The sequence below is a fragment of the Homalodisca vitripennis genome, chromosome 1 (assembly GCF_021130785.1).
Source record: "Homalodisca vitripennis isolate AUS2020 chromosome 1, UT_GWSS_2.1, whole genome shotgun sequence".
Taxonomy (NCBI): Eukaryota; Metazoa; Arthropoda; class Insecta; order Hemiptera; family Cicadellidae; genus Homalodisca; species Homalodisca vitripennis.
In genome coordinates this window covers 144216907-144243545 of record NC_060207.1, presented here as the reverse complement: position 1 = coordinate 144243545, position 26639 = coordinate 144216907, and the positions used below count along the sequence as shown (strand labels likewise).

Sequence of the window (26639 nt, the reverse complement as noted above, 5' to 3'; positions counted from 1 at the left end):
GATTTATATCTAACTTAATGCCATATGACAGCTGTAAAGAATCTTAATATACTGACTGTTACATCCCTGTATATACCAACAACCAAGAGCCTGACAAGGTTGCATTTTACTTCTATTTTTTTTTATATACTGATCTTGTTTAGTGAATTAAAGGAAACGCACTCTGAATAGTCTCTAAATGTGTTTACAAAAATTAATAAATATTGTTTCTCAACCTCTCTTTCATGGAAAACACTATTCCAATTTTTATGTTACATTAATTTTCAATCTTTTTTTACCAAAACTCGTGAGATTTATTTTTTTAGGTTAAGTGTACTTACTTCTACGAAACTGCTAAATAAAAGGCTAATTTGCTATGTGAAAGATTAACAAAAACGTTGTCTGTACAGTGAGATCTCTGGAAGATATCTGTAATAGTTTATCTAAAACTGTAACCAAAAAGAATATCTAATATGGTGTTATAACCTTTTTTATAATTAGTAGAATGACATTAAAATCACCAAGAAACAAAATAGAGTTTTTTTTTGTCAATTTATACTCGTATAGGTTCATTAATTATTACGCCAAGATAGCCAAAGAACGAAATATCATGCTTTATAAATAACATTTAACTTGAAGTTCATATTTTCTATTTCTATATTTGTTCATCGCTGAGTGTCTGCCACGTCTATGCGCAATGCACACAGTGGATGTCAACCACTCAGCAGGGGCAAAAATCACAATTATTAATTTCATGTCTCAAAATTTGTTCATATGTTTACACAGTAAATACTGTGTATCCACTAAAAACATACATGTCGATTTATATTTCGATATTTTTATCAGTGATGGCATGGTTTTAAATGAAAAAATATTAAAATGCAAAATACATATTATTTAAGCAATACAAATACACACGTATTTTCATGTAAAATACATGTATCCTGGAAGCCCATTTTAGAATGTATACAATTCTAGGTAAAATGTGGAGAATTTTTCTTGTAGTTCATAAGATATAGCCATTTTCCCACATCTCCGTTATTCTCTTTAATATAATATTGTTTTCTTGAAATTCTTTTGTGTCATCGGGCGGTCTTCAAAAGGTTAAATTTTTGCTTATGTTACAGCTGTTTTTGTAAAGCATAAAATAAGAATAAGATGCTTCCTGCCAGCTGTCAAACTTACAATTTTTATTATTACTAACATTTAACACATTATGTGAAAGTGCTCCTTTCCCCAGCTTAACTAGGAGGTAAGGAATATTTTTGTGACAAATTCCTCATTTTGTCATCTCAGATATGCCTATGCCAACAGAAACAAGAGAAAGCAGCTGCAAGTTTTGGCTAAAACTTGTGATGCAATACAACACTGACATGAAGGGATCGACCGCCTCGTCCAAATGACCTATCCTTGTGAGTGCAAAACTCTCAGATGGCACAAACAAATTTTTGTCCATTTTTTATCTACTTAAAAATAGTTCTAAAGAGTGTTTTTTATTTTACATTTACATTATGTATGAACTAGTCACAATTTTTGTGTGAACTAACTCAACTATCTCAACACAGGCAGCCTCCACCAGGTGGACTATGTTATTTAATGTATTGGAAATTACACTACTGGTTTTGACCAACATTGATGCGTGGACGTCTTTTGATAACATTTTAGTAACATTGAAGTAATTTTTTAATGAGTTATCAATGAAAATATGCCAGCAATTATGCGCTCACATGTCACAGTTGAGAGGTATCAGCTATTTGTTGCTCCCGACTAATGCAAGTGTACCTATAAAGTGGTTGTGCTCACTTATGCATTGACAGATTTCGTTGAGAAAAGTAGTGATGAAATTGTTATAAAAATTGAAAAATAGTTTAAAACCATGTAAATCTTTATAACTGATGCAAATTAGCTAATACCTTTCAACTGATAAAATCTTTGTTGGTCCCGGGTTGTATAAGCATACCTATAAAAATATGTGCTTGCCTATGTGTTGACGAATTTCGTTGCAACGTTGGCTTTGTTATAAAACTTATAAGTAGTAGGCATCTTGTGGATTTTTATGATTATGCCGGTTTTTTTTTATTTGACTTCAGACATTTTTCTCTTATGTATTACTCCTTATCTGTAGCTTTACTAGTTCTAGAGATATAAATTTGTGTATAAACAAAATTTTAAATAGCTGATAGCGCCTAAACAAGACATTTTCAACCTATGTTTATATGACATTTTTTATATGAAATGATGTTTACTACCACCTACAGAAGTTTTTGTCACACTGCATATTCAGTAATATTGTTTGCAATCACTCTCTCTCTATGTAGTCATCTTGATTAATATTTTAGTTGCTATTCTGAAAGTGCCAAAAAGGGCAATTAGAATCATTCTTATTCTTAGGCCATAAAGTTCAGTCAAAGAATATTTGCAACAAAATATTATGACAGTTTACGAATTATACATCTATGAAATAATATCTTCAATAAAAAATACATTACAAAGTCAAAACATAACTGTAGTAAGGAGCAATCATAACTATAACACTTTATTGCGGTGATTAAGCCACAGTATAGAATTTTATTACAAGAAAACATTGTGCAAAAGCTCTAGGTTCTATAATATACTTCCTCCTAAAATAAAAACAGAATAACAAATTAAAAAGTCTAAATTAAAAGTAGTCCTAATTGAGTCGACACCTTACTCTCGACACAGTTTCTTTATGTATTATAAGAATAGATGTTGATAGACATGTTAGCTGTATTGTTTTTTGTCAGATGATTAAATACATTTGTTGCATTTTATCATTTCACTATGTTCTTATTGTTTAGTTTTAAGAAGTATACCATTCACAATTCAATGTATGTTTTAAGTTTTGAATGAATGAATGAATGAGTTTATTCCAGCAATTGTACATGAGATACACTTAAAAATTACAACAGTGATGCACTAAATAGAATTATTATGAAAACATTAGTTTTACTAGCTATCTAGTTAAGATATAAATTATATAATTAATAAGGAATAAAGCCTGCACTGGCATTCTGCTTGTGCACAAGCTTCAGTTGATCATCTGCCACTATAACTTAAATTGAAGAACTTGACATCTTTAATAGCATTAAAAAGAATGTGCGAGAATTTTTAACATAAAAATTATAATTGAAAATAAAAGAAAGAAAAACATGATTTAATTATGAGAACTGGCTTAGTTACGTTTAGTAATAAATTAATAAAACACAAATTAGTGTTAGTTATCTATAATAATGCAACGGCATCACATCATTGTGCATGGCCCAGGGGAGATCAAGTCAGCATGGTTCTGTGTAATAATAGTATAGTAGTGTATATTAATGTAGCGTCTAGTTTGAATGGTAGTGTGGTGTATTAGTAATAGTAGTATGGTAGTCTAGAGGTCGGGTGTAATATTAGAAAGTGCCTAAGGATGGGTGGTGTAGGTCAGGCTACTCAGTAATCTACAGATATAATGGATTCTGTTTGTGTGATACCTAATTGGAATACCTAACCATTGTTTCACTCTATTTTTGAAAACAGGCAAAGAGGGTGATTCAAAGAGAGTGGAGCTACTATGATGAACATGAATATTTCTATATAGAATGTTGGACATATAAAAGGGGTTGTTGTAGAATACTCTACGTAACTGTAAAATAACAGTACTTACATTATGCACATATCTAGTATCATGATGATGAATAATTTCTGAAAAGATTGTCTTTAAATTGAGGTAAATGCACATTAGGAGTCTTAAAAAAAATGTTGGTGAATAGTAAGAATAGTAGATTCTCTAAGTAGAGTGTCAGTTGAATTCTATTTTTAGTATATATTTTTGAGAAACAAAGAGGGAATATAGAATAGATGACCCTGCCCTCCTCAAACAATGATTCCGAAAGAAAGAAGTGATTAAATGTAAGGATAATAAGCTAATTTAATTTCTTTTCCATAAAAATTTCACTAATTTGTCTGAAAGCAGACATATTTATTATAATTTTGTACTAAAATATCTATATGGTAGGTCAAGGTCATCCGAAAATAAAAAATTGCTCCAAGGTATTTATAAGAATCCACCTTATCTACTTCCTCACCAGTACACATATTAATAAGATAATTATTGTTACCACAACTAAGAACAGCCAAGTTTTTTAAGTTATAATCTGTACTATTTCTCGGGGAATTGGCATAATCTTTGTTTTGGTTATATTAAGAGAGAGGACATATTGGTCAAGCCAAGTTTTTAAAAGAGCAAGATCATTTGATGCTTTTGCCTGTACTTCTTATAAGATTAGATAACTTAGGACGATTTGCTTATGCTACGTAGTCGCCAAAAAGCGTCACAAAAAATGCTAGAAGTATTACTTCTATAAACGGACAGTAAGGCCACTGATAAATTAAAATCCAAAAAAAGGGAAATAAAGTCCTTATAATCAGTGGCCTAAAATGATCTGTCACTACAATGCCTTCATGAGTGGAGTAGATTCGGCAGAGCAAATGCTCTATTGTTATTTGGATGAAAGGCGTACTCTGCGCTATTGGAAAAAAGTAGCATTCCACATTTTTCTAGAATGATGTGAACCTGTACATCCTTTGTAAAATGAATACAGACAAGCCCATTTCAAGACTAGCTTTCAAAACTATAGAACTATTGCTTTCAGTGATTATAGAAGCAATCACTGAGGAATGGCTCGGTGATCCGGTACAACATACAGGTTTCCTTAATGACCCTCTTTACCATTTACCGGAAAATAAACAATGAAATTGCTCAGTGAGCAATGCTCAGAGTACAAATTCAGGAGGTAAAAGGAGAAAAACTCGTTACGCCTGCAAACATTGCAATAAAGGCGTTCATCTCCTGTGCTTGACAAAGCACAGATGCTAAGAAGAGGAGAGCGTCATGAACACAAGTTTTGTACATAATCGTGTAAATAATTTTGGTTTTTAGTTTTTTTTAATATTCTGGTAAGATACATATTACATTTTTTTAAAGTGTACATATACAAGAATATGTCTAAACATCTTCCAGAAAACTAATTCGAACTGTCCATACTGACTAATAATGAAATGTAAGAATATGTTACAAATCAAATTTAGAGAATAATTTCTTGCTGTGTTTTTACTATTCAATTTTCTTAAAAATTGTCACAGGTCTTAATTATTACATGTACTTCAATACGAAAATAAATGTTATGTATAAAATATTGTTTTGTTTATATTGATTTTGGAGTACTTTTTGAATATAAAAAAAAATTAATTGAATGTGTTTATCTTATAGTACAGTTAAAGAGAAAAAACAAAGTAAAAAATATTGTACTATCTTAATAGTAACGTTTTTAGAATGATTTATGTAAAGTACTACAAAAACTGTGATTTAGGCTGTGGTGATTTACGCTAGTCAGCCGCGCTAAGCGCCCGGTGGCCGAAGGATTAAATTCATAAAATAATTTTTAAAATACTCAAGAGAAGCTTCTTGAAAAATGTAATGATCTTAACTTTTATCAAGATAATGTCATCTGAAACACAGAAAGCACCAAAATGTTAACAAGTTTTATCAAGGTATCTTACATATCCTGTGGTCCCAGTATTGATAGTGATGGTGGCCTGCCAGTCCACACAAGCTGGCATGATGTAGGCTGTCACTTGGATACTGGTCTTGAGGTCAATAAGACCGATGTCCAGTGCAAAAAAGGCTGCTCTGCCGGAGTAGAAGCGAGGTACTACAATCTCCCTAACCTAACAAATTAAATGTATATTTTTATTATCTTTAATTACATAGAAAAATGTGATTAGTATGTTGCATTGTATTTAAAAAAAGAATAATTCTTGTTGGGATCTTCTAACAGGCGTACAAGACCAACAGATAACTGTGTGTTTTTTTTTTGGACAATTTAACCAACAAATATAGTAAATTTATGAAATTACTTGAATCAAATCTCTGATACTAAAAATTGTACAAATCATTTAATACTCTCTTTGTTGTCTAGTACTCTTTATCACCAGGCAGCTGACAAAATATTTCTTCTGCCAATCAGTCTGTCTGTCTATCTGTCTGCAGGATATCTCAACAATGAATGGGCTATGTATTCATTCATATTTAAACCAATTTCTTACTTAAAACCTTTTGAAAAGATCCATGGGAATGCTTTCTTTTCCAAATGGAAAAATTGCAACTAAATTCAAAATTGAAGTAAAAAGTAATTAATAATACGATTTATAGGACCTAATTATCTCAAAACATTCTGTCTGTGAACACCATACCCAATGTTTAATGGATGATAATCTTCTGTCTCTCTGCATTTTTATTGACAATGAAGACCGTTATTATTCATCAAGCAACATTGCTGCTTCACCTAATATTTTATCCACCACACATCACTGCTTAATGTTTCTTTTGCATATGTAGGTACATTTAATAGTCCGATTGTTGTTGGTGCAACTAAAATCCCTTCTATACCCCGTTCACAACACTGTTGCCAGTTTTAGGTGTATCGAAAGTTACTATTCTATCTCAACACAGTTACAATAAACACACATTATCAGTTATTACCTTAAAAAATACATACATTTGATTTAATTATTTTGTTTTGCAGACAGTATGTTCAAGTAAACCAAGTAAACGTCATATATGTTCATAATATATGACCAAAGCCACGTCGTAGCAGGAATATCTGGTTGTAACAGCGACATGGCAACACTGCTTCAAATATAATTGGACTACTTTGGTGCGGACAGCTCTAGTACTTGTCTGCATATACCATCCAAACATGCTATACAATACAAATAAATTGCTTCACATCAGGTAAATAACTTTCTATAAGTTAATATATTTACCCTTTATAATCTCAGTATCGAATATATTGGGACAGTGTATGTCTGGCTAAAATGCCTGACACCCGCTCTTTTTGACATTTGTAGCTAGCTGGGTTATGAGATTTTCAAATCCCACCAGGTTTGATATAGTAATAGATGAACAAACAAACTATATACTTAAACCACAAACCTTGCTATTAGCATTGTATATCATCATCTTTGAGAGCAGTTTACTTTGCCGCCCGACAAAGTTAAAGTGACTCATTGTTGACTGTTAATCAACTATAAACATGTTATGTTGAGTTTGTGTGATTGAAACCTCTTGTTTATTGTATTATTTATTGTTTTTATTAGCCAAATATGAGTAATCATAAAACCTTCAACAGTTTGTATAAAGTGTAAGAAAGCTGCCCAAAATGTTTGCTTTGGATATCACAAGCCCTAGTTCTTGCATTGATGTTGTGTATGTAAAATATAAATATTTTAAATATTATATTATTTAACTGTCTTTTTCACTATCTGGGTACAGGTCAGCTCAGGAATATTGTGCTATCTACTTGTAGCTGTGTTAGTATGGGGTGGGGCTGTTAATATAACCTGTTCTTTTTCTAATAATACCAATAATTCAGAAACCTATTATTACAATTTTATTAACTCCATTGTTATATATTTGTGGTTTACTTTTGTTAGTTAGAGATGTTAAACATTATTGCTGTTTGCTTAAAATATATTTTTGTTAATTAGACATTAAGGTATATGGTTGTTGTTTATAGTTCTTAATTAGGAATAATCTCATATATTACTGTCATTAATTCATAGATGTTTATTAACTGTTAATTATTGATAGTTTATTATTATATTTTTTAACAAACAATTTGCATATTGTACTATGATTATTATATCTATTCATCCAGCACATGGGCTAATGTAATGTATGTTTGTAGAAATTCTGATTTTTTGAATTAACTCATTTTTAAACACACTTTATGCGTGTGTGCGCACATACACACAACAGATTTTTAAAGTTATCTCTGCAAAATTACTTTTTCAGTTGTTTTATCTAAAAGTATACTTATTCATGAATAATTAAAAAATAACAAAATCATCTTAAAAATAAAAAAATTTCTGGGCTTTTTAAGTCTACGGAAAAAGCTGGAGTTAGAAGGGTTAATATACAGTAATTTATATATACTTACACCAACAATGGCTGAATAATTTTCTAGTTTATAATAATCTCTGTAATATTTTCCAAGTCCTACGTTCATATTTTCAGGGTCACGGAGAGAACCAGTAGTTTCATCAACAAGACAATGTGCAGCTGTAATCACAAACAATACATTTACACTTTTGTCAGTCATAAATTGAACCTTTAATAATTCATAGTTATATCAAATTCTAATGCTGCCATTTTTCCTTTTTAATTTTGAAATAAAGTTAAATGAGTTATACCCAATTTTAATTTCAAACAGAAATTCACCAACAGTACAATAAAAAAAAAGTTAAATGTTCCTTATTATAAAATTTGGTTAACCTACTTTAAACAATAATTAAACACAACATTTGCACATATAATGATATTGTACATAAATCAACATTCAATACATAAAACATTCTGAGAATATTACTATTCAGCAATTTACTGCATGAGAGGACCCAGATTCTTAGGTATGTATTTTTAAACTGTTTTTGATGCTATGCTAATCTTTTTGGTAACAGGAATTTGACAGACATTTTCCACTGTTAAAGAGTAATAAACAAAATTCATTTTTTACACTTAACTATGGCTAATATCCTTAATATTACAGTTTTCTTTTAATTATCATCCATCATAACCAATTAACTAAGGAACTTTTAACTTTGCTTATAATAAGATTAATATAATTTTACAGTCATTAATTATTAGAAAGTTTATGGACTGGAAACATTATGTCACCCACCATGAAAGAAAAGTAAATCCAATTATGAACCTACAACAAAGAACAGATCATTCAGTACTAATAGTCTAGGAGCCAAGAGCCAATTTGCATTATATAAGAACACTATCTTGTTGTTCTTGAAATCGATAGAAAAACTTCCCCTAAGAAAGAAATTGATCGACAGCTATGCTAATTTTGTGTTTCCATAATTTAACTACCGCGATTCTGTAATTAATGACATGACTGTGGTTTTGAGCAAAAACGCCAGAGAATCAAAGACTATTGCATTAGATTTTTGTTTGTTTTGAGAAGGATTTAAATTTTGAATGTGTTAGATTCCATTCTTAAAAGTGGATTTCCATAATATTTTGTAAACGATTTCAAATTTATTTACACAATGGAAGTGCAAAAATTACCTGCACTGGATTGTCTATGCTCCAGATCCCACATCATAATCTTTTTCATGTAGTTTTAAGTCAAGGCTTGGTGATTTTTAAATTATGACACTTAATGTTTGGTGCTACAAATTATCGAAATTTCTAAAAATTGGCCCTTGGGTAGAGTGGTCACCCTTCGGGTAGTGTACGTGGAGCATGTGTGTGACAATCAGTTAAATTAGGCAAGTTTTAATTCTATTTTCTCAAGATTAATATATTTGCCCTGGGTAAGGTAAATTTAACAGATATGTGTTAGGTATGTTAAAATATTGGTGAGATAGACTAGTGCATGTACGGGACAGTTACAGTTACATAAGTTTTTATTATTTTTAACTGAAAACATAGGGAAAATAAAAACGTAATTATGAACAATGTAATTAATGCATGAGTAACAAATTGAGTTTTTTGTGTTGCTTATCTACATATGTAAATTATACATTGTGAAAAATATATTATATATTTTGTTGTAAATTGTCAAATGATATTAACAATCATACATTAAATTACAATTATGATCACTTTAAACTTATAAACTTAAATTAATAAAAATTCGTTACAAACACTTCTTAGCTTATCTGGGATATTTTATCCTATATATTTTGTCCCAATGGTTGTTATTCATTACATCAGCTACATTAATCCGTTATCATTAAAATCACTGACAAATTAATGAATTGTTGATAATACAATAACCAGCTCAAGCAATCCTTATAGTAAACAATAATCAGTTGATGCTTTACGAAATTTGATCTTAACTTTCTTTAATTTCACTAGTTTTAATTTCAAAGAGGAAGATAAAGCCATTTTGGTGCTTGAACAAAAGTTTACAGTTGATTATTAACAAGATCATTTGTAACAACCTCACTTTATTGCAGCCAAAGAATTACAAACAAACATGTTTATTTAGACCATGTTTATTAGTGTCAAATTAATTCACTTTGTAATTCTTGTATTGCCTGGAAGATCTTACCTGTCAAAACGATGTGAGGAGAGATTAGCGTTCCTCCACACTGCTGTTCCCACTGCTGGTCAGTTTCATTTTTCATGAAAATGGAAGCCAACCAAGGGAATTGACCGAGGATGGCGGGATCACCATTCGATATGAGTGGAGTTAATGTACTTGATATACCGCAATCTGTTCAAGCAATATCAAACATGAGTAAGGTGTGGAGATTTACCTGTTAGTACAATATGAGGTGTAATGAGGGTTCCGCCACATCTCTGCTCCCACTTGCGTTCATCGTTCATGTAGTACAGACCAACTAACCAGGGGAACTCTCCCTGATGCGTTGTTGAGCCATGGTAGATAAGCGGAGTCAAGATTGTTACTCCAATTGAAACACCACAATCTAAGTAAAACAAATAGGCAATAAATACATTACCTCTAAATAGTTAAGTACATGATTTCTTTTCTTTTGCGTACTTGAAGAAAAATTGTTATTTTGTCAACCAAAAAATTATAGTTAATTTTGTCATAGAATCCCTTCAGCATAAGTTGGTTATCTGTGGCAAAAAGAAAGAATGAAAATAAAAAAAAGGTACTTCTGAATTACAGATATTAATCTTCTCATAAAAATAATAGACAATATTCTTTATTTACATATTCATGGAGAATTGTAACAATGTTATTAAAGTGATATTAAAAATTGATATTTAAACAGTTTATATTGATCTTCAGTTTTCATCATATCATACAAAATCTCTTCCAAGATACTCTCCAATAGTGTACAAGGGATTTCGTAGTAGCCACGTCTTTACTCATTCTTGAAACTTTTTACATTACATTTCTTGAGATCTTCTAGTAAGTGGTTCCACAACTTTTCTCCAATGTATGAGTGCTTCTCCTGGCACCATAGCCAGTCAGTGCACAGAAAGATGGAAGTTTGCTGCACCTAGAGCGATGTAGTGATGGATTCTGGAACCTCTGTGTAGTCCACTCTCGTGAACAAATGTTACCCCCTCTAAACATACGGAGCTAAAACCGTTAGTATTGATAAGTTGATAAAGGATGGGTGACAGCTATCTCGATTGCAAACCAGCAAGTGGCTTAACTGCTCTTTGCTGAATCACTAAAACATGATATAAGTTGCTTGATGAAGATTTTCCCACACTAAGACACATAGATTATGTTCAAACAGTGCATGGTATGCTGTTTTAGCTGTGTCACTAATTTTTATTAGTCTTGTTATAATATATATCCCAATATTCAGCTTTCTACATAGATTGTCAATGCAGTACTTAGGAAGGTTATTGGTAAAAATTGTGAAAAGAACAGGCCCCAGGACAATTCCCTGAGGAACATCCCTTAGAACTGGCAAAGGACGGGATCTAATTTGCTGGACTTTAACTGAGGTTAATACCAACAACCTGCTTTCTATTGGTCAAGTAGCTCCTAAATCATTCTGCTCTTTGTCTTGTGACACCAAGGAGAATAGTTTGGTTAAGAGTTATTCATTGTCAAGGGTGTCAAAGGCTTTGCGTAAGTCTAATAGTATTGCAGTAATTGTGTTTGTCTTTCAATTATGTGTTCAAAGAAGCTAACCAGACCAGTTGATGTTAATTTGTTCTTAGTGAATCCATGTTGTTGACAACATTTAGAGGATTATTTTAGAAGACAAAAGCACAACTATTTCAAATATTTTGGACACATTTGAAATCAGACAGATTTGCGGGTTGTTAGTTGCTCCAGTATGATCACCATGCTTAAAAAAGGAAATAACCTAAGAGAGTGTTAGTAATCTGGGAAATTTGGCCCTTTGGAAGGATATACATATAAAGTTAGTAATAGGATAAGCCAATTCTTTCTTGCAGGCCTTTAAAACTTGAAGAAATTTCATCCACTCCTGAAGAAAATTTAAAAGGAAGAGAGTTGATTTATTTACTTTCTTACAGTTGGTTTTCTAAGGTTTCAAAAGTTTGGAATGTTAGGTTGCTGATCAGTATTTCATAAAATATTCTCAGAAGGATTGTTGCTTTTTATAGCAGTATCAGCCATTGATGTGAAGACTGTTTAAGTTCTCTGGTATCTTTATTAGGATCCTTTGCCCTATAATTATAAATCATTTGTTTTGTTTTTTTGTTCAGCTCTTTGTTCATATTTCATTGTTTATACAGCTGCCTATACAGGTTTAGTACATCAGACTGTTCTGCAATTTGTTCTGATGTAAAGGAAGGTGGTTGAGGTGGAAAAGAAACATTATTGGTGGTGTTATCGTTTGACGAAAAGTTATTACAGACTACTGAGTACCTATAGAGCTTTTCCATGAGCTCTCTTTAGAAGACAATATTGCTTTGGAAAAAGTGTTCATAAGTTTCATCGTTATTGTGTTCAAGTGTTTTATGTACAGCTGAGTGAACACATATGTGATCAAAGACATGTGTTTTATCTCATCCATGTGATTTTTGTGTTTTTTTTTTTCTTGTAATGTGACATGGAAAGCATTTCTTTTTTATCAGTGCTCTTTCTTCTGCCTCGAGCTGATCTTTTGTTGAAGGTTAGGATAATTGCAGTACATTTTATTCAAAGTAGATATACACAGACGTGTAGGCTCCTCAGATTTTACCATTTTTTCATCTTGGGTACTGAGAAATTTGATTCCAGTTTCTGAAACGTTTCTACTAGTATCTTTTCTATACAAGTAGAAATTGTAAATTGTGTCTTTTCAATTGTAACTTTTTTCGGTTGACCGATTTCTATTTTGAACAAGTAGTTAGTTATAGCACTGGTATAAATATATATATATAAGGTAAAGTCAGTTTGTGTCAGAATACTTAAAGCGTTTTTTAATATTTTTTCATGAGCAATTCTTTCTTCATCATGTAACATTTGTTGCACTGTTAAAAGTTCCTTCTCCTGGTCCTTGGTTTTAATTTCTAGTTCTTCTAGTTTTTAAGTTAGTTTTTCAAAAATATATTTTATGCCTAGATACCGATTCTTTTCTCTACTCTTCAATGTCAGTTATCAGTTTGTATATTTTTTTCATCTTCTACATCTAAATTTAATACTTTATAACGGTTTGAGGATTCGAAACCTTTTTCAACTCCAAAAGCCCTGTAGGTTTTATATTAGAACTACCTCTAGTAGATTTTCTTTTTACAAGATTCAATATCTTTATTCATCTTTAAACATAGTATGCAATATGCAATTGACTTCGTCCAAATACTTATCAGTAATAATTACAGTCGTATCGTAAAACTACTTTAAAGTTCAAAATATTAATAAAGTGGAATATTTAACAAGAATAATAAATTTATAAATAACTAACAACAAGAACAATATACACAACAACAAATGACAATAACAAGAGAATGAAAACAACAAAAGTATAAGATATGTCTACAACTTTTTATCACTAGTTTCACAGGCAAGGTATTCATTGACACAATAAAATGAACTGCCTTCAGGCAATTTATTAATAAGTTTTATTTCAATAAAAATGTGACTTTTCTTAGTTTTTTCTAGTTTAATTGGTGGTACACCAAGCTCATAAAAGTTTCTTATATTATAATTGTATGTATTTTCTCTAATTTGATATTCATTTTAAACTTTCTTTAACTTTTGTTATACAGTAAAAAATATATATACAAGGTAATGTCATAATGTGAAATTCTCTAAAAATAGGTAAACCCATTTCTCTGTTTGGTACGGTATTCCTTTAATTATTCTAAGAGCTTTCTTCTGCCATATAAAAGCTTTATTAGATACCCTAGTGTTACCTCATAAATTGACACTGTATATCAAATGTGTGTGAAAAAAGCATAGTAAGACATAATGAGCATTTCGTTACTAACACATAACTTAAACTTACGATGTAAAAATACAACTTTAGCTAACTTTTTACAACAGGTATTCCCAATTTAACTTACTACCTAAGTAAATACCAAGCAGTTAAACAGTTTTACACTTTTCAAATATATTGTTTATTGCAAAACAAATTTTTTCAGTTTTATTTTTTATTTACTACTAAAAAGTTAGCTTGAAAACACTTAACAGCCATTTTTAACATTGCATCTTGCTCTAATAAAAAATGTTCAGTAACATTATTACAATGTAAGAGTGTAGTGTCGTCAGCATAAAGGACAGATTTTCATGGAACATTACAGAAAAAGTCATTGACTGCTATAGTAAAAGGAAATGGGCATAGTATTGAGCCTTGAGGTACTCCATTTTGAATTTAATTAAAGTTAGACTTATCATTATCTTCAACAACCATCTGTTTCCAAAAGTTAAGATATGATGATAAAAGACTGAGTTGAATTTCCTCAACACCATAACGAGCAAGTTTACCCAAGATCAAACTATGTGAAATACAATCTAAAACCTTGGACAAATCAATTTAAGTGGCAGACTGTACAGCCTTGTTTTCAAAACTTAAGATTGTGTCATCAACAACATATTCAAATACCATTACAGGTGTTACAACAAGGCATGAAACCAAACTGTTCACATAACATAAAAGATAATTAAACGAGAAAAAAAATCATACAGTTGCTCCTTAATACAATACTCAAAGATTGTACCAATGATGGGTACCAAAGATATGGGGTGGTAGCTAGATGGATCTAATTTGTCTCCTAACTCTAACTTATATGCAGGAATTATTTTTACCAGCTCTTCATTAACTTCATCCAAATCTTCATTATGTTTATCAATACGAGGGTGGTCTGAAAAGTTTCCAACCCAACAAAGACACAAGACATTTTTTCTGAAATTTGTGTTATATTTTTTAACATAGTCTCCTTATAACTCTACACACTTCTCCCAGCGAAGCTCCCATCTCTGTAACTCGTCCAAATAATACTCAGCATTTTTCTCTGCAAAATAATTGTTCACGAAGGTGACTGCCTCTTCATTTGACAAAAATCTTTGTCCTCAGAGTGAAATTTTTTAGATGAGGGAACAAAAAGAATTTGCTTGATTCATAGATTTTTGTAATGGCAACTGCTGAGGTGTGAGACAGTATGTTGTCTTGCGGAGCTAATCCTTCTAAACCATGCGATATCTCGCTTAATCTTGTTACTCATGAGATTGTATAATCTTGCATACCCAAATCTCGAGAAAGACTATAACTCACGAGAATACGTTCAACATCAAAAGTAACCCTAGTTTTGATGAATCAATTTTTTAAATTGTGAAAATAAACTAAAAATCCAAACAAATAAATTGAATTTATGACAAAATAAATGTTACTGTACTTATTGCTAAGAAAATATTACGGAACCGTCAATGTCAAATAACTAGTAACTTTAAATCAAGTAGCAATTCGTGCACTGCTGTACTTCAAGATTTCAACAGTTTCATAGACTTCCAAAGACATATAGATGGATAGAAGCAGCAGTAGGTCTCAAAAGATACAAAGAAATTATATTTTCAGCTGCTGGAATTGTAGGGATGAGACCAAGCAAGGATCTGGTGGTTCCTATGGGCTCTTATCCCACAGTTTTTCAGGCAGAAATCACAGCTATGATGGAGTGTTTTCATGAGAATCTTCATCTGCGATATAGGAGCATGATGATAAGCATTTTCACAAATAGCTACACATAGTTGAAGGCATTGGACTCTTGTCCAAACTTGTCTGAGGTTGTTTTTCTCTTGGTAGAATAAACAATGTTACTGGTTTTTTGTTATCTGGTTAAGAGGGGTTTGGGAATGGAAGAGCTGATGCCTTGGTTAACCTGGTGTCAGTGTCTAACATAACAGGGTCTCAACCGTTCTGAGGAATTTTTAGGTGTGAATCTTCTAGGAGTATCATGAAATATGTTCACACTGAACATGTGATAAGGTAAAGATTGTATCTGGATCTAAGGATGAGTAGACTGATTCTGCAGTCACTTTCCTCCAGGGTAGGTAGCATCTGATGTTCTCTCCTTAGGTAGATCTTTGTCCATTCAGGTCGTAGGTCTTATTATGGGAAATGGGCATCTGAGGAAGCATCTTCACAGATAGTATTATTTGGGAGGATCTGCTCTGTAAATTATGTAAAGAGCTGGAGGAAACTGTGGACACCTGCTCTTTGACCATCCTACAATAATCAGGGAGTATTTGGTCCTAACCAGGGAGGACTAGAGAGCGTTATGCCATCTTTGCCACTATGGACAAAGGTGATGAAATTCCACAGGAGGACCTGATGATTGTCTTTGGCAGTTTGTACACCTCCAGGGTGCGCAAAACTCCAGTCATACTCTTGAAAATATGTGAATAAACATCCGTTCTCAATCTTATATAATTTTCACAAAAGACTTTATAAAATTCGTTAACATATTCTTCTGAAAAAAAACAAACAAACTTGTATTCATGCTGCCAAACAACAGCGCCCTGTCAGCGTCATGTCGGACCAATCTAAAGCTTCATCTCACCTCTCTACATTGATAACATTGGAATGGCATTTTGATGCTGGATGACAAGAATTAGGCATGGGGTCAGGCTGAGGGTCAACTGTGCTAGGGGGATAGGCGTAGTCTTTGATGACTATAATATCCAGCAAGTTCTTCCTCAGGATTGACAGTTTTCCGACAGTGAAAAATGCTGTGAGTCTCCTGGAAGTGATTGCCACACATAACTGTTGGATTTCTGTGGAGAACTAGAGGAATGTTAGCGATATCTATAAAGGGAATTCTTGAACTGATTCTGGGGAACTGTAGTGATTCTGGTCAATGAGCAATCTGAGAGTCTTTGAGAGTGAGGAGCTGAAGGGTGTTCACTGAGATGGAGCAGATCCAGTAGAAGACACGGGATAGAATCATGGGGACAAAGTTCTTCAGGTTCACCTTCAACACACAGATCGACCTCAAATATTTTCTTCAGACGCTTTTTGGCAGAAGGCTTTGATGTGGTCCTAATACAGGAGCCCTTGTTATGTAAGGAGGAATGTTATCATAGACAGGGATTAAACATATTACTGCCTACATTCAGAATGTCAGAGCTTGTATTGCAGTAAGCATTCGTGTTCAGGGTTTTGTACCAGGTACCTCTTCATAGACTACTTAGGATTAGCACTAGATGACCCATTATGCTTACATCATCATAACTACCTCAAGATCAATTAGATCCTCAACTGTCCAGATAGCTGTTTTTTTGTGTGGATAATGTCGGGAGGAGATGATCTCATCCAACATGTGTTTTTTGTAATTCCAATCCAGATGGTGAGAGGTGTCTTTCTTGCTTGCAGTAGTTGAAAATATATGTTAGGAATATGATTGGTCAGGAGAAATTGCCTTTGTTAGCTATTTTGTATATCAAAAGGAGTATCTCAAAATAATTTATGTCTTTAAGTCAAGCCAAAAAGGAAGATTACATTTGTATAAAAACACATCTTATGGAAGTGAGTAACAGAAGAATAAAGCTTTGTTTTTTTCATGTTGTTTGTTTCATTTTACTCACATGATAAAAAAATAAGGTGGAGCACTCAATCAATTAAAAATAATCTGGAAACGCTTCCAAAATAACAACTTAAATTCTAAAAGTTTTTCAGGAATGTGCCCACATCTATTTTATCCTTATCCCATACCCCTAAGACCGTTGGTGGGCCTTGCCACCCCAGTTAAGAAGCTGGAATTATTAAGCCTATACCAATTGGTAACTTTTCATACCACAAACTGAGGAATGAGGTATCTTAAATATACTACTCATTTGATAAAAAAGAAACTTTATACTCTTTATTTAAAAGTACATTAATAAATGACATCAAAACAAATAGTAATATAAATACCACAGAGGGTGCATAAACATATTATTTCAATTTCAATGTTATAGTGAATATTCTACCAACCATTTGGTTTTATTCTTAACTACTGCATTGTTCTAGGAACTATTACAATCATCGAACTAAACAAAAAAGACAAAATTTTCAATAATTGAGATTAACGCTTTGTACATGATTGACAATGTTGGGAGGTAGTTGGGGCAGATATTGACCTATAGCTACAGGTGTTATGACAAAAACCAAAACATTAATATTTGGAGGTTGTAGAATACCTGGAGCACAGTAGAAGAGCCGGTGACTCCAGTCCCCATTCTCTAGGCAGGTTAGGTTGGAATACTGTCTCAAGTAAATCTCCCGATAGTGTTGCTTGCAGCTCGCGGAAGCTGTGGTATTGGGCTTCATCCGTTTGGTACAGGGCACTTCTCGCCCATCATATTCACAGTCTATTTTCATACTGATTGCCTCCAGGGGTGGACACAGTTCTGGGAAAGAAACATACCTTTTAATAATTGATAACTATAAGATTTAATGTCTTTTTATATTTCAATATTGAATCATGCAAAAGCTAAAGACTTGACATTTTGACCAGCTGATTGGAGATTTTAAGAATGGTTTGAGGTTAAGATAAACGCTGAAGGTGAAGGTTGAATGAGGTTTCTAGTTTCACCTGAAATTTCTACTAACCCTTTCAACAACAAGAATCCAGGTAAAGCTATCAGATTATATTATACTAATGTAATTAGTATAGAGTAGCCTCCTCAAGTTGTAAAAGAAAGTTATAAATACACTTTAATGAGATTGTGTTCTTACATCTTTGGAATGATACAATTAATCTAAATACATTACATTATTCTAAATATTTAACACATATTTTTGTGGATATCCCTCATAGATTGGAGATAATATGGTGGGTGACCAGGTTAAAGGCACGCCAGACTTCAAATCAGTATGGGAGGCTTTGCCTTGAATTCACTCCACAGCATACAACATCCTGACCTGGAGAGCTAACCTCAATGGACCCATTTGAATTTACCAATTTTATTTTAGATATAGAGTTAGTAGAGGTTGAGTTTCAAAGATAATTTCAAATTTTAACCCTCCATGGTAACTTATTGAAAAAGGTATTGTTTATATAGATTAATACACACAAAGACAGAAATCTGTTTTCACTTTCAAGCGGTGGGAGGGATTGCATTAAAGAAAGGCTCAGCCAATAAACCTTGTGGTAGCTAATTTTAAATATATACATATGTTTTGAGGGCACAACCCTATATTTTACAATTAATACATTTATTGTAACATTTTGTAATTCAAATTCACTTGTGTTTGTAAAATCATGAAGATAAATAAAAGCCGTGTTGATTTTTAGGAAAAGACATTACCTTTGTTTTAAGAGCAGTATCCTAGGAATATGTAAACACTTCTATAAGTATATTATAATTATGAGTTTACTATGTATAAGGTTTTATCAGAAAGCAGATTATGTGTTGCTCTGTAGTCGCTAGGGGCAGGACTATCGTGGCCATTTTGGTGTGTGGGTATTTCTCTTTTCAGTAGTTACCAAACCATGCTAGTAAGAGGTTACTATCGATCCTTGATGTTATACAATATCAGTTTAAAATGTGTGACGCAATTCAAAATCCCGTGAGTTGTGAAGTGCAGTCGGTAATATGGTTTTTGTTGGTTAAGCAAAATAAACTAATTGAGATTTATCGCCAACTATGTGAAGTTATTGGGAATGTTATAATTACTAAAGATGGAGTGAATCAGTGGTGAATGAGGTTAAAAAAAAACTGAACTAATGTGCTCGATGACAAATGAGGTAAATGGCCAAGTGTTGTGACCGATGAAATTATTTCTAAAGTCGATGAGAAGGTTAACGAAGACCACCAATCCACAATAACGGAACTCTTACTTACATTTTTCTCAAATTTCAAGGAGATTGTTACACAGAAGTTAGGTTACCAGACATTTTGTGCAAAACGGGTACCGCTATAAGTGCCTAAATTTGTATGGTGACTATATTGAAAAACAGTATTTTACTGTCACTTTCAAATGTATACGATACAACTTTTTTACTTGTACTTTGTTTTTTTTGTTTAGATTAATGTGTAATCTACTTCAGACTTCTTAAATATTTTTCATAAGCTTTTTTTAACTTTTTAAAAGTAGAAGTTACTGATTCACCCAGCCTAAAATAAAATTTAACGGAGCACCACTATTTTATTATGCTGTTCTATTCTCAAAACACACCACACTCAAACATTTCACTTATCACGCTCTAGCAAGTCACTGGACAAGGTTAAAACTAGTATATTCCAATCAGTCAGTCTCTTAATATCCTTTTTTTCAGCTGTGTTTCTGAAAGCCTGAATTCAAGATACCTCAATTACTCTTTAAGTATTAACAATTCCTAATGGATTAATACAAAAATATTTTCTACTTCAGTTTGGGTTCAGGAAAAGTATCTCTGATTAAATAATTTTATTTCGACTGACACAAACAAAGACTGATTGCATGACCTGCATGCATAAGTGTTATTTGCGTAATGTTCTCAAATTGTATTTTTCTTTGGGAAAGTTGTTTCAGTATCTACATTTGCCCAAATACTCCTATTGATGTCCAAGATATGGCTTGATTATACACAAGCCCATTTTTGGTAATATGGTAAATTGAATATTTCTGAAAGACGAGCAAATTACTTTATCAACGCTAATTAAACAGTCATTATAACTATGGTGCAATGGTAGGTATGATGTAATACTTACTAATACAGTCTAGTGGATTTTTCCATTCACCCTTACTACAAACTGAGTATTCATTTGATTCTGTAGAACTGATATCAAAGTTTGCATTACACGTGTACTTGAGCAGCCAATTGTCGGGCACAGGAGTCCCAGGGATATTGCGACAGGCAGTGCGACTGTCCCCAGCCCCACACTGGGATGAGACGTAGAACCCATTCTGAGGATGCTGTGGCAGTATGCAACTATTTCCTACGTTCACAGGACTGCAAAACATGGCTGTTTTAGCAAATTAATCAAGTATGTTTCTTACACTAATTTTGGAAAGGATTAAATTTATTAATATTTTAGCATAACCATCAATTATATAGGTATACCAATATTATTCAAATTTCAATAATTATGGTTTGTAGAAGCATTGTTTGTAATTTAAACTCAATTACAGAATGCCAACCTTAAACAAACATTGTTTTGTACAGGGATAAAATGAGATTGTTTCATAGACGTTGCTGTATTTTGTGTACTTTTCTTTGATAGGTCACAAGATCGGAATGGTTTATTTTACAAATTATAGTTAACAAAATGCAAATTAAAAAATACTAAACCATTTTTTAAACAAGATATTTAAGAATAATAATATTTAACAAATTTAATTTGATAGTATGTTTCCTACACTGATTTTGGAAAAGTCATAGAGTTATAACCTGAAATCTAAAAGGAGCTATTAATTTATAACATTATTTTTAAACTAATAACTTCTACAAGTGAATATAGGACATATTTATAAGGTTCGCAAACTGCACGAATATTGTAATAAGTTATAACCCTATAATTTAAGGGCACAATGCATTTTACCCTGGCTAGTTTATAGCTTTCTAGTATTTTAACAGTGGGGCACCTAGAAACCCCAATTTCACCAGAAAGAGCAAACACTGGAGAATTCTGATTACTAGTCACAGTATTAACCACAGTGAGGCATCTAGGTTTGAATTACCTTTGGAATAGTGCCCCCGGACTCATGTGTAGCCACTATTTACAAGAACATATCCTTGTATGCTACATCTTAACATGAGCATGGATAGTAAAGTTTGATATTTTGTATTAAAGACACCCTATATTTTGATACAAACCGCTTAACCAGACAATACCAAATGAGTGTAAGACTAATAATGTTTTATTGCAAGCCACTAATGACGTAATTGATATTTATATTTGTTTGTTCTAGAAAAAGATTAGAACTATTAACTGTCGTATAAATTGAACACTTTTGCTGGTAAGGACGGATAAAGATTTACAGTATGAATAAAACAGAGAATCAATTTTAAAAAGGACAGATTTGAGCAAACAAAATACGTAGTTAATACCCATGGCGTGGGCATTGATCAAAGTGCAGGGGCTGCTATTGCACCCTGGTAAACACTTTTGTAACCACTTCAAAAACACATGTTCATAGCCCCTTGTTGGCGTCTCTACCTCGGTTTTATATCACTGATTTACAATAATAGCCAAGACTTCAATTAATAAATTAGAAACTGGTATTTCTTAGGCACACACTTGAGAGGTTGCTCAGTAGACATGGGTTTTGGAGTGGGGCACCCAGCTTCATCTGATCCATCGTGACATTCCTGCTTGTTATTGCACCTGGCAGACATCTCCAGGCAAGCTCCGTACTCACACTGGAAACTGCTGGCAGCACACCTAGAAATCAAAATATAACAGTTATATTTCACTTTCTAAAAAATTTACATAACAGCAGCACATATAAATATAATGAAAATAAATTAACTTAAAGATCAATAAGCTCATTTGCCTAGAAAATTACTATCAGTCTAGAAATAATATTGTAAACAACGTTCCTCTTGATCATAAGTTGTTTCTGACAAAATTTAGAGAATATTACTAGCAGCAGTGCGATAACTTTTCTTAACAAATTAAATTTATTTGTGTGTAACATCTAATAAATCAGAGTGCATCCCGTATTAAGCTATTTATAGCAGTTTAGCTAGTAAATCAAGTAGTAGTGTCCATCAGGGCGGCCCGTGATATACGCGAACTACGCGGCCGCGGGTGGCGCCGCGAGAGAGGGGCGCCTGTGGGGTGGCGTCTGTGCCACACGTGCGCCCTGAGTCACTGACTTAATAATGCACCGCACCCGATACACACGAGTACCCTCCACCCCCTTACTGCGAGTGACATGGAACCGTACCGCCATGACTCATATGTCTATTTCTGTTCAGCAGTCTGAGTCACGCAGTTACCGTTTACGGTCACTGTTAGCGCCGCTTCGCAAGCACCCCTCGCCGTGGACAGCTGTCTGTCTTACTATTTTATATAATTACATTGATTGTGCGTTGTACTGTAAGTAAGTTGTAAAATTAATGCCGTTTTTAATTAACACGAAATGTCGAGCAAGAAAAAAAACATCTGAGCAATTTAACCGCAAAAGAAAGTTGCAAAAGCAATCTAAAGAAGATGAAAAGCAGTGTAAAGCACTGCAAGAGGTTTTTTAACGAAATCCACCCATTATGTGCGAGTTGCATCAATAAGCGTAGAGACAACACCGAATTAGATCATGATGTTTGACACAATAATTTACCAATAACTGAATCTGAAGGTTCTGCTGGACCGTCAACCAGTCAATTCCATAGTTATCTAGCTACAGAAACACCATTTCCAACCATTCCACCATCAAATATTGGATTGTTGACGATTCTGTAGTGACCGCCGCCACCAAAGTGTGTGGATGATGATTTATTAGTTGATTACAGTGATGTCATCGTCATCTTCATCTACGTCTGTTGTTACGCATAGTCCAACAAGTCATTGAAATTTGTAAGTTGACTTATATTAACTTACTTAGCATTTTTAGGATAACTAGGTCCAGCAATAACCTCGGCCAAGCTTAGTTTTAATTATTAATCATGAATATGATTATGATTAGGAGCCTACCGTTTTCAATATGGAGGCCGCAAACAAAAAACACACAAATGTTTAAGTCCTTATTTGACTTTTATTTAACCAATTTTTATTTTTTTATAACCACCATAACATAGATAGGTGTAAAAGATGATTTTAAAAATGTTTACTATATTTTAGTTAAACCTAAATAGGAAGGCCTATTTATTATAGACTATAATAAACATATAGATATAAATAATGCATTAAAATATTTGAAATCCTGAAAAGGGTAATTTAAAACAGAGTTATCACACATCATACATCTCTTGCGATTACACCACGATGCCACTATAATGTTTTGTTTTGTCTTCCAGGAACCGAACAAGGACACAAACACATTACCTGTGATTTCAAATGATTGTATGGGAAGTGGCCACCCAAAATAAATGACCGAGGTACCTCGGAACAGTGCTTGTTGAACGAGGGCCTCAGCAAGTCACTGACAAAGAGTTTCCTGCGGACAGTAAAGGTAGGAAAAAAAAAGATTTTCTTCAAATCATTACACAAGGAAGCTGTGCAAAAACGGAGAACAAGTTCACAGAAATTGGGTACTATACTCAATATCGAAAAAATGCAGCATTTTGTTTTTCCTTGCAAACTGTATGGAAACACGAATTTCTCTTCTTCGCTAGTGACCACGGTATTCATGACTGGCAAAACCTTACACAAGTGAAACTTTTTTTTTTTTTTTTTTTTTTTTTTTTTTTTTTTTTTTTTTTTTTTTATTTTTTTTTTTTTTTTTTTTTTTTTTTTTTTTTTTTGTTTTTTTTGTTTTTTTTTGACCAGTCACGAGAAAAATCCCTCTCCATCATGTTAAAAAACTGTAACGTTTTGGCGTGAGCTCTCTGTATACGTTTACGATAAACAAAACTATTGATGAAGAACATGAAAGACTTATCCATGGCTGAAACTGAATACATTGGCACCAAGTCCTCAGAAAACGATTACTGTGTATAGTACTGTTTTTTGGGGACACAGGGTTGGCCTTTCGAGGGAAAAGGATGTTCCTTTTTTTGAACGTAACAACAACGGAAACATTTTAAAAATTGGTAGAACACATAGCAAAGTTTGATGTTTTTATGGCTGAACACTTGATGAGGAAGGATCAAATCAAAAGAAACACACGTTCATTATTTGAGCAAAAATATCCAGAGCGAGTTACATTCTGTTCCCTTGTCAAGCCAAGATCCAAGATAAAATCTTGCAAGACCTACAGCAAGCCACATATTATTCGATAATATTAGACTGCACTCCTGACGTTAGCCATACTGAGCAAATGACGTTTGTGGGATAAGATTTGTGAAGATTACTGAAAATGAAGATGTGGATAATTAAAGAACATTTTTTAGGTTTTCATTCCCTATTAAAGATTCATCAGGTGAATATGTCTCACAGAAGCATTAATTGAAAGAACTAAAGGAACGAGGAATTCCTTTTAAAAACATGAGGGGTCAGGGCTATGATAATGGTTTCGGCAATGAAGGGAAAGCATGTTGGAGTTCAGAAGTGGATCCTTTGATCTAAATCCTAGAGCATTTTATGTTCCATGTGTGAAACCACTCCCTGAACTTGGTAATTAACGATGCAGCTCTGTCTTGCCCAATAGTGCAGTAGAACTGTTTTCAGCACCATACAAGAAAATATAACTTTTTTTCTAGTTCTAACTCAAAAGATGGAGTATTTTGCTGAAAAACGTTTTCGATGTCTAACAGTCAAACCACTCATGCAACACTAGTGGGAAAGTAGAATATGAGAGCAATTATTACCCTTGAGGTGACCATATTTGAAGAAGTATATAATGATGCATTATATGAATGCTTCTTCCACAAGACAAGAACCTTGATGCATTTGGTAGACATACTGGCGCCACTGCCGTAGGACTAGTAAAAAAAAAACTGCAAAGCACAAGTTTTCTGTTTGTATTGTAACTTGGCATGAGATCCAGTAATAAAAACAAACATGGTTAGTAAACTGTTGCAAAAGGTCACAAATGTGATCTTCAAAGTTCAATAGATCTTCTTAAGAGGTGTAAAATCATTTTTGGAAACTATGATATCTGAAGAAGGACTAAACAGCGTCAATTACTGATGCAAAGGAAACTTGCAGAAAAAAATTGATGTTGCAGGTGACTTTGAACAAGAAAAAACAGTTTAGACCAAGAGAGTTAAAAAACAATTTTTCTTACGAGAGTGAAGATGAAGCTGCAAGTTCTGGTAAAGATTTTGTTTAAATGTAAATTTCTTCTTTGTTGTGCTTGATAGAGCAATATCCTCGTTAAAGGAGAGATTTGTTGAACTGATGGAAAACCATAGTGAAGGTTTTAAATTTCTCTATGAATATTGCTAGCTTAAAGGAAAAGCATGGAGTGAATCAGAGTTAAAGAAAGCCTGCAAACACCTTGAAACAGTTTTTGAGCGGTGGTGATGGAGATGACAAACCAAAAGAATATGACATTAACGTGAGATGAGCTGTTTGATGAGCTTCAAATCTTTGGACCAATGCTGCCCCCCTACAAGTCACCCAGCTGGAGCGTTGTCTTTTATAACCAAACGTGGTTATGTGGATTACTTTTCCAAATATTTTTTTTGTAGCATTGAGAATCTTGTTAACGCTGGTCCCAGTATCTGTGGCCAGTGGCGAAAGAAGTTTTTTCCAAATTAAAACTGATAAACAACTACCTACTACGATCATATTTGAGAGCCAAGAACACTTAAGTGGGAACTAGCAACCTTGGCGATTGAAAATGAAGCCTGCCCTAAATGAAATGGAAACCGACATTCTACTGCAAGAGTTTTCAAAATTAAAAGCCAGACGAATTCCTTTTTAATTGCAACATTGAGTAAACCTATAATTGTAATTATATTAGGTGGCTATTATTTTTTAATTTGAATTGTCTGTAGATACAACCCTGACGTTTAACAATGACTTGTACACACAATATATTGATTGTAGTGATCGATTTTGAGTTTTCCATCATACATCACATAACTTAAACTTAATAATGTAATGTATCGTAATTGTAGTCTACAATGTGTCACTGTATTTGTAAATGAAACATGACTGGTAACTGAAACATAAACTACTCGGTTTGTCAGC

At 33.0% G+C, this 26639-nt stretch overlaps 1 protein-coding gene and 1 long non-coding RNA gene across 4 annotated transcripts in view; one reads left to right on the top strand and one right to left on the bottom strand.

Moving 5' to 3' along the window:
* LOC124372838 (modular serine protease-like) overlaps nt 1-26639 on the bottom strand; it is a 56535-nt gene that overhangs the window by 5429 nt on the left and 24467 nt on the right. For 2 of the 3 annotated variants that reach the window (XM_046831245.1, XM_046831260.1), the window contains 6 exons: nt 22140-22283; nt 20610-20851; nt 18114-18323; nt 10318-10488; nt 7983-8104; nt 5542-5709 (listed from right to left, as the gene is read on the bottom strand). In XM_046831245.1, coding sequence (XP_046687201.1) covers nt 5542-5709; nt 7983-8104; nt 10318-10488; nt 18114-18323; nt 20610-20851; nt 22140-22283 — 1057 coding nt within the window. Of the gene's footprint in view, nt 1-5541; nt 5710-7982; nt 8105-10109; nt 10275-10317; nt 10489-18113; nt 18324-20609; nt 20852-22139; nt 22284-26639 lie in introns of all 3 variants that reach the window. The other variant, XM_046831251.1, reaches the window with a different exon arrangement.
* Nucleotides 1-26639, top strand: part of LOC124372855 — a 51596-nt gene that overhangs the window by 12394 nt on the left and 12563 nt on the right. The window contains exons 2-3 of the long non-coding RNA XR_006923372.1: nt 6567-6775; nt 8060-8451. This is a non-coding gene — a long non-coding RNA (uncharacterized LOC124372855). The remainder of the gene's footprint in view (nt 1-6566; nt 6776-8059; nt 8452-26639) is intronic.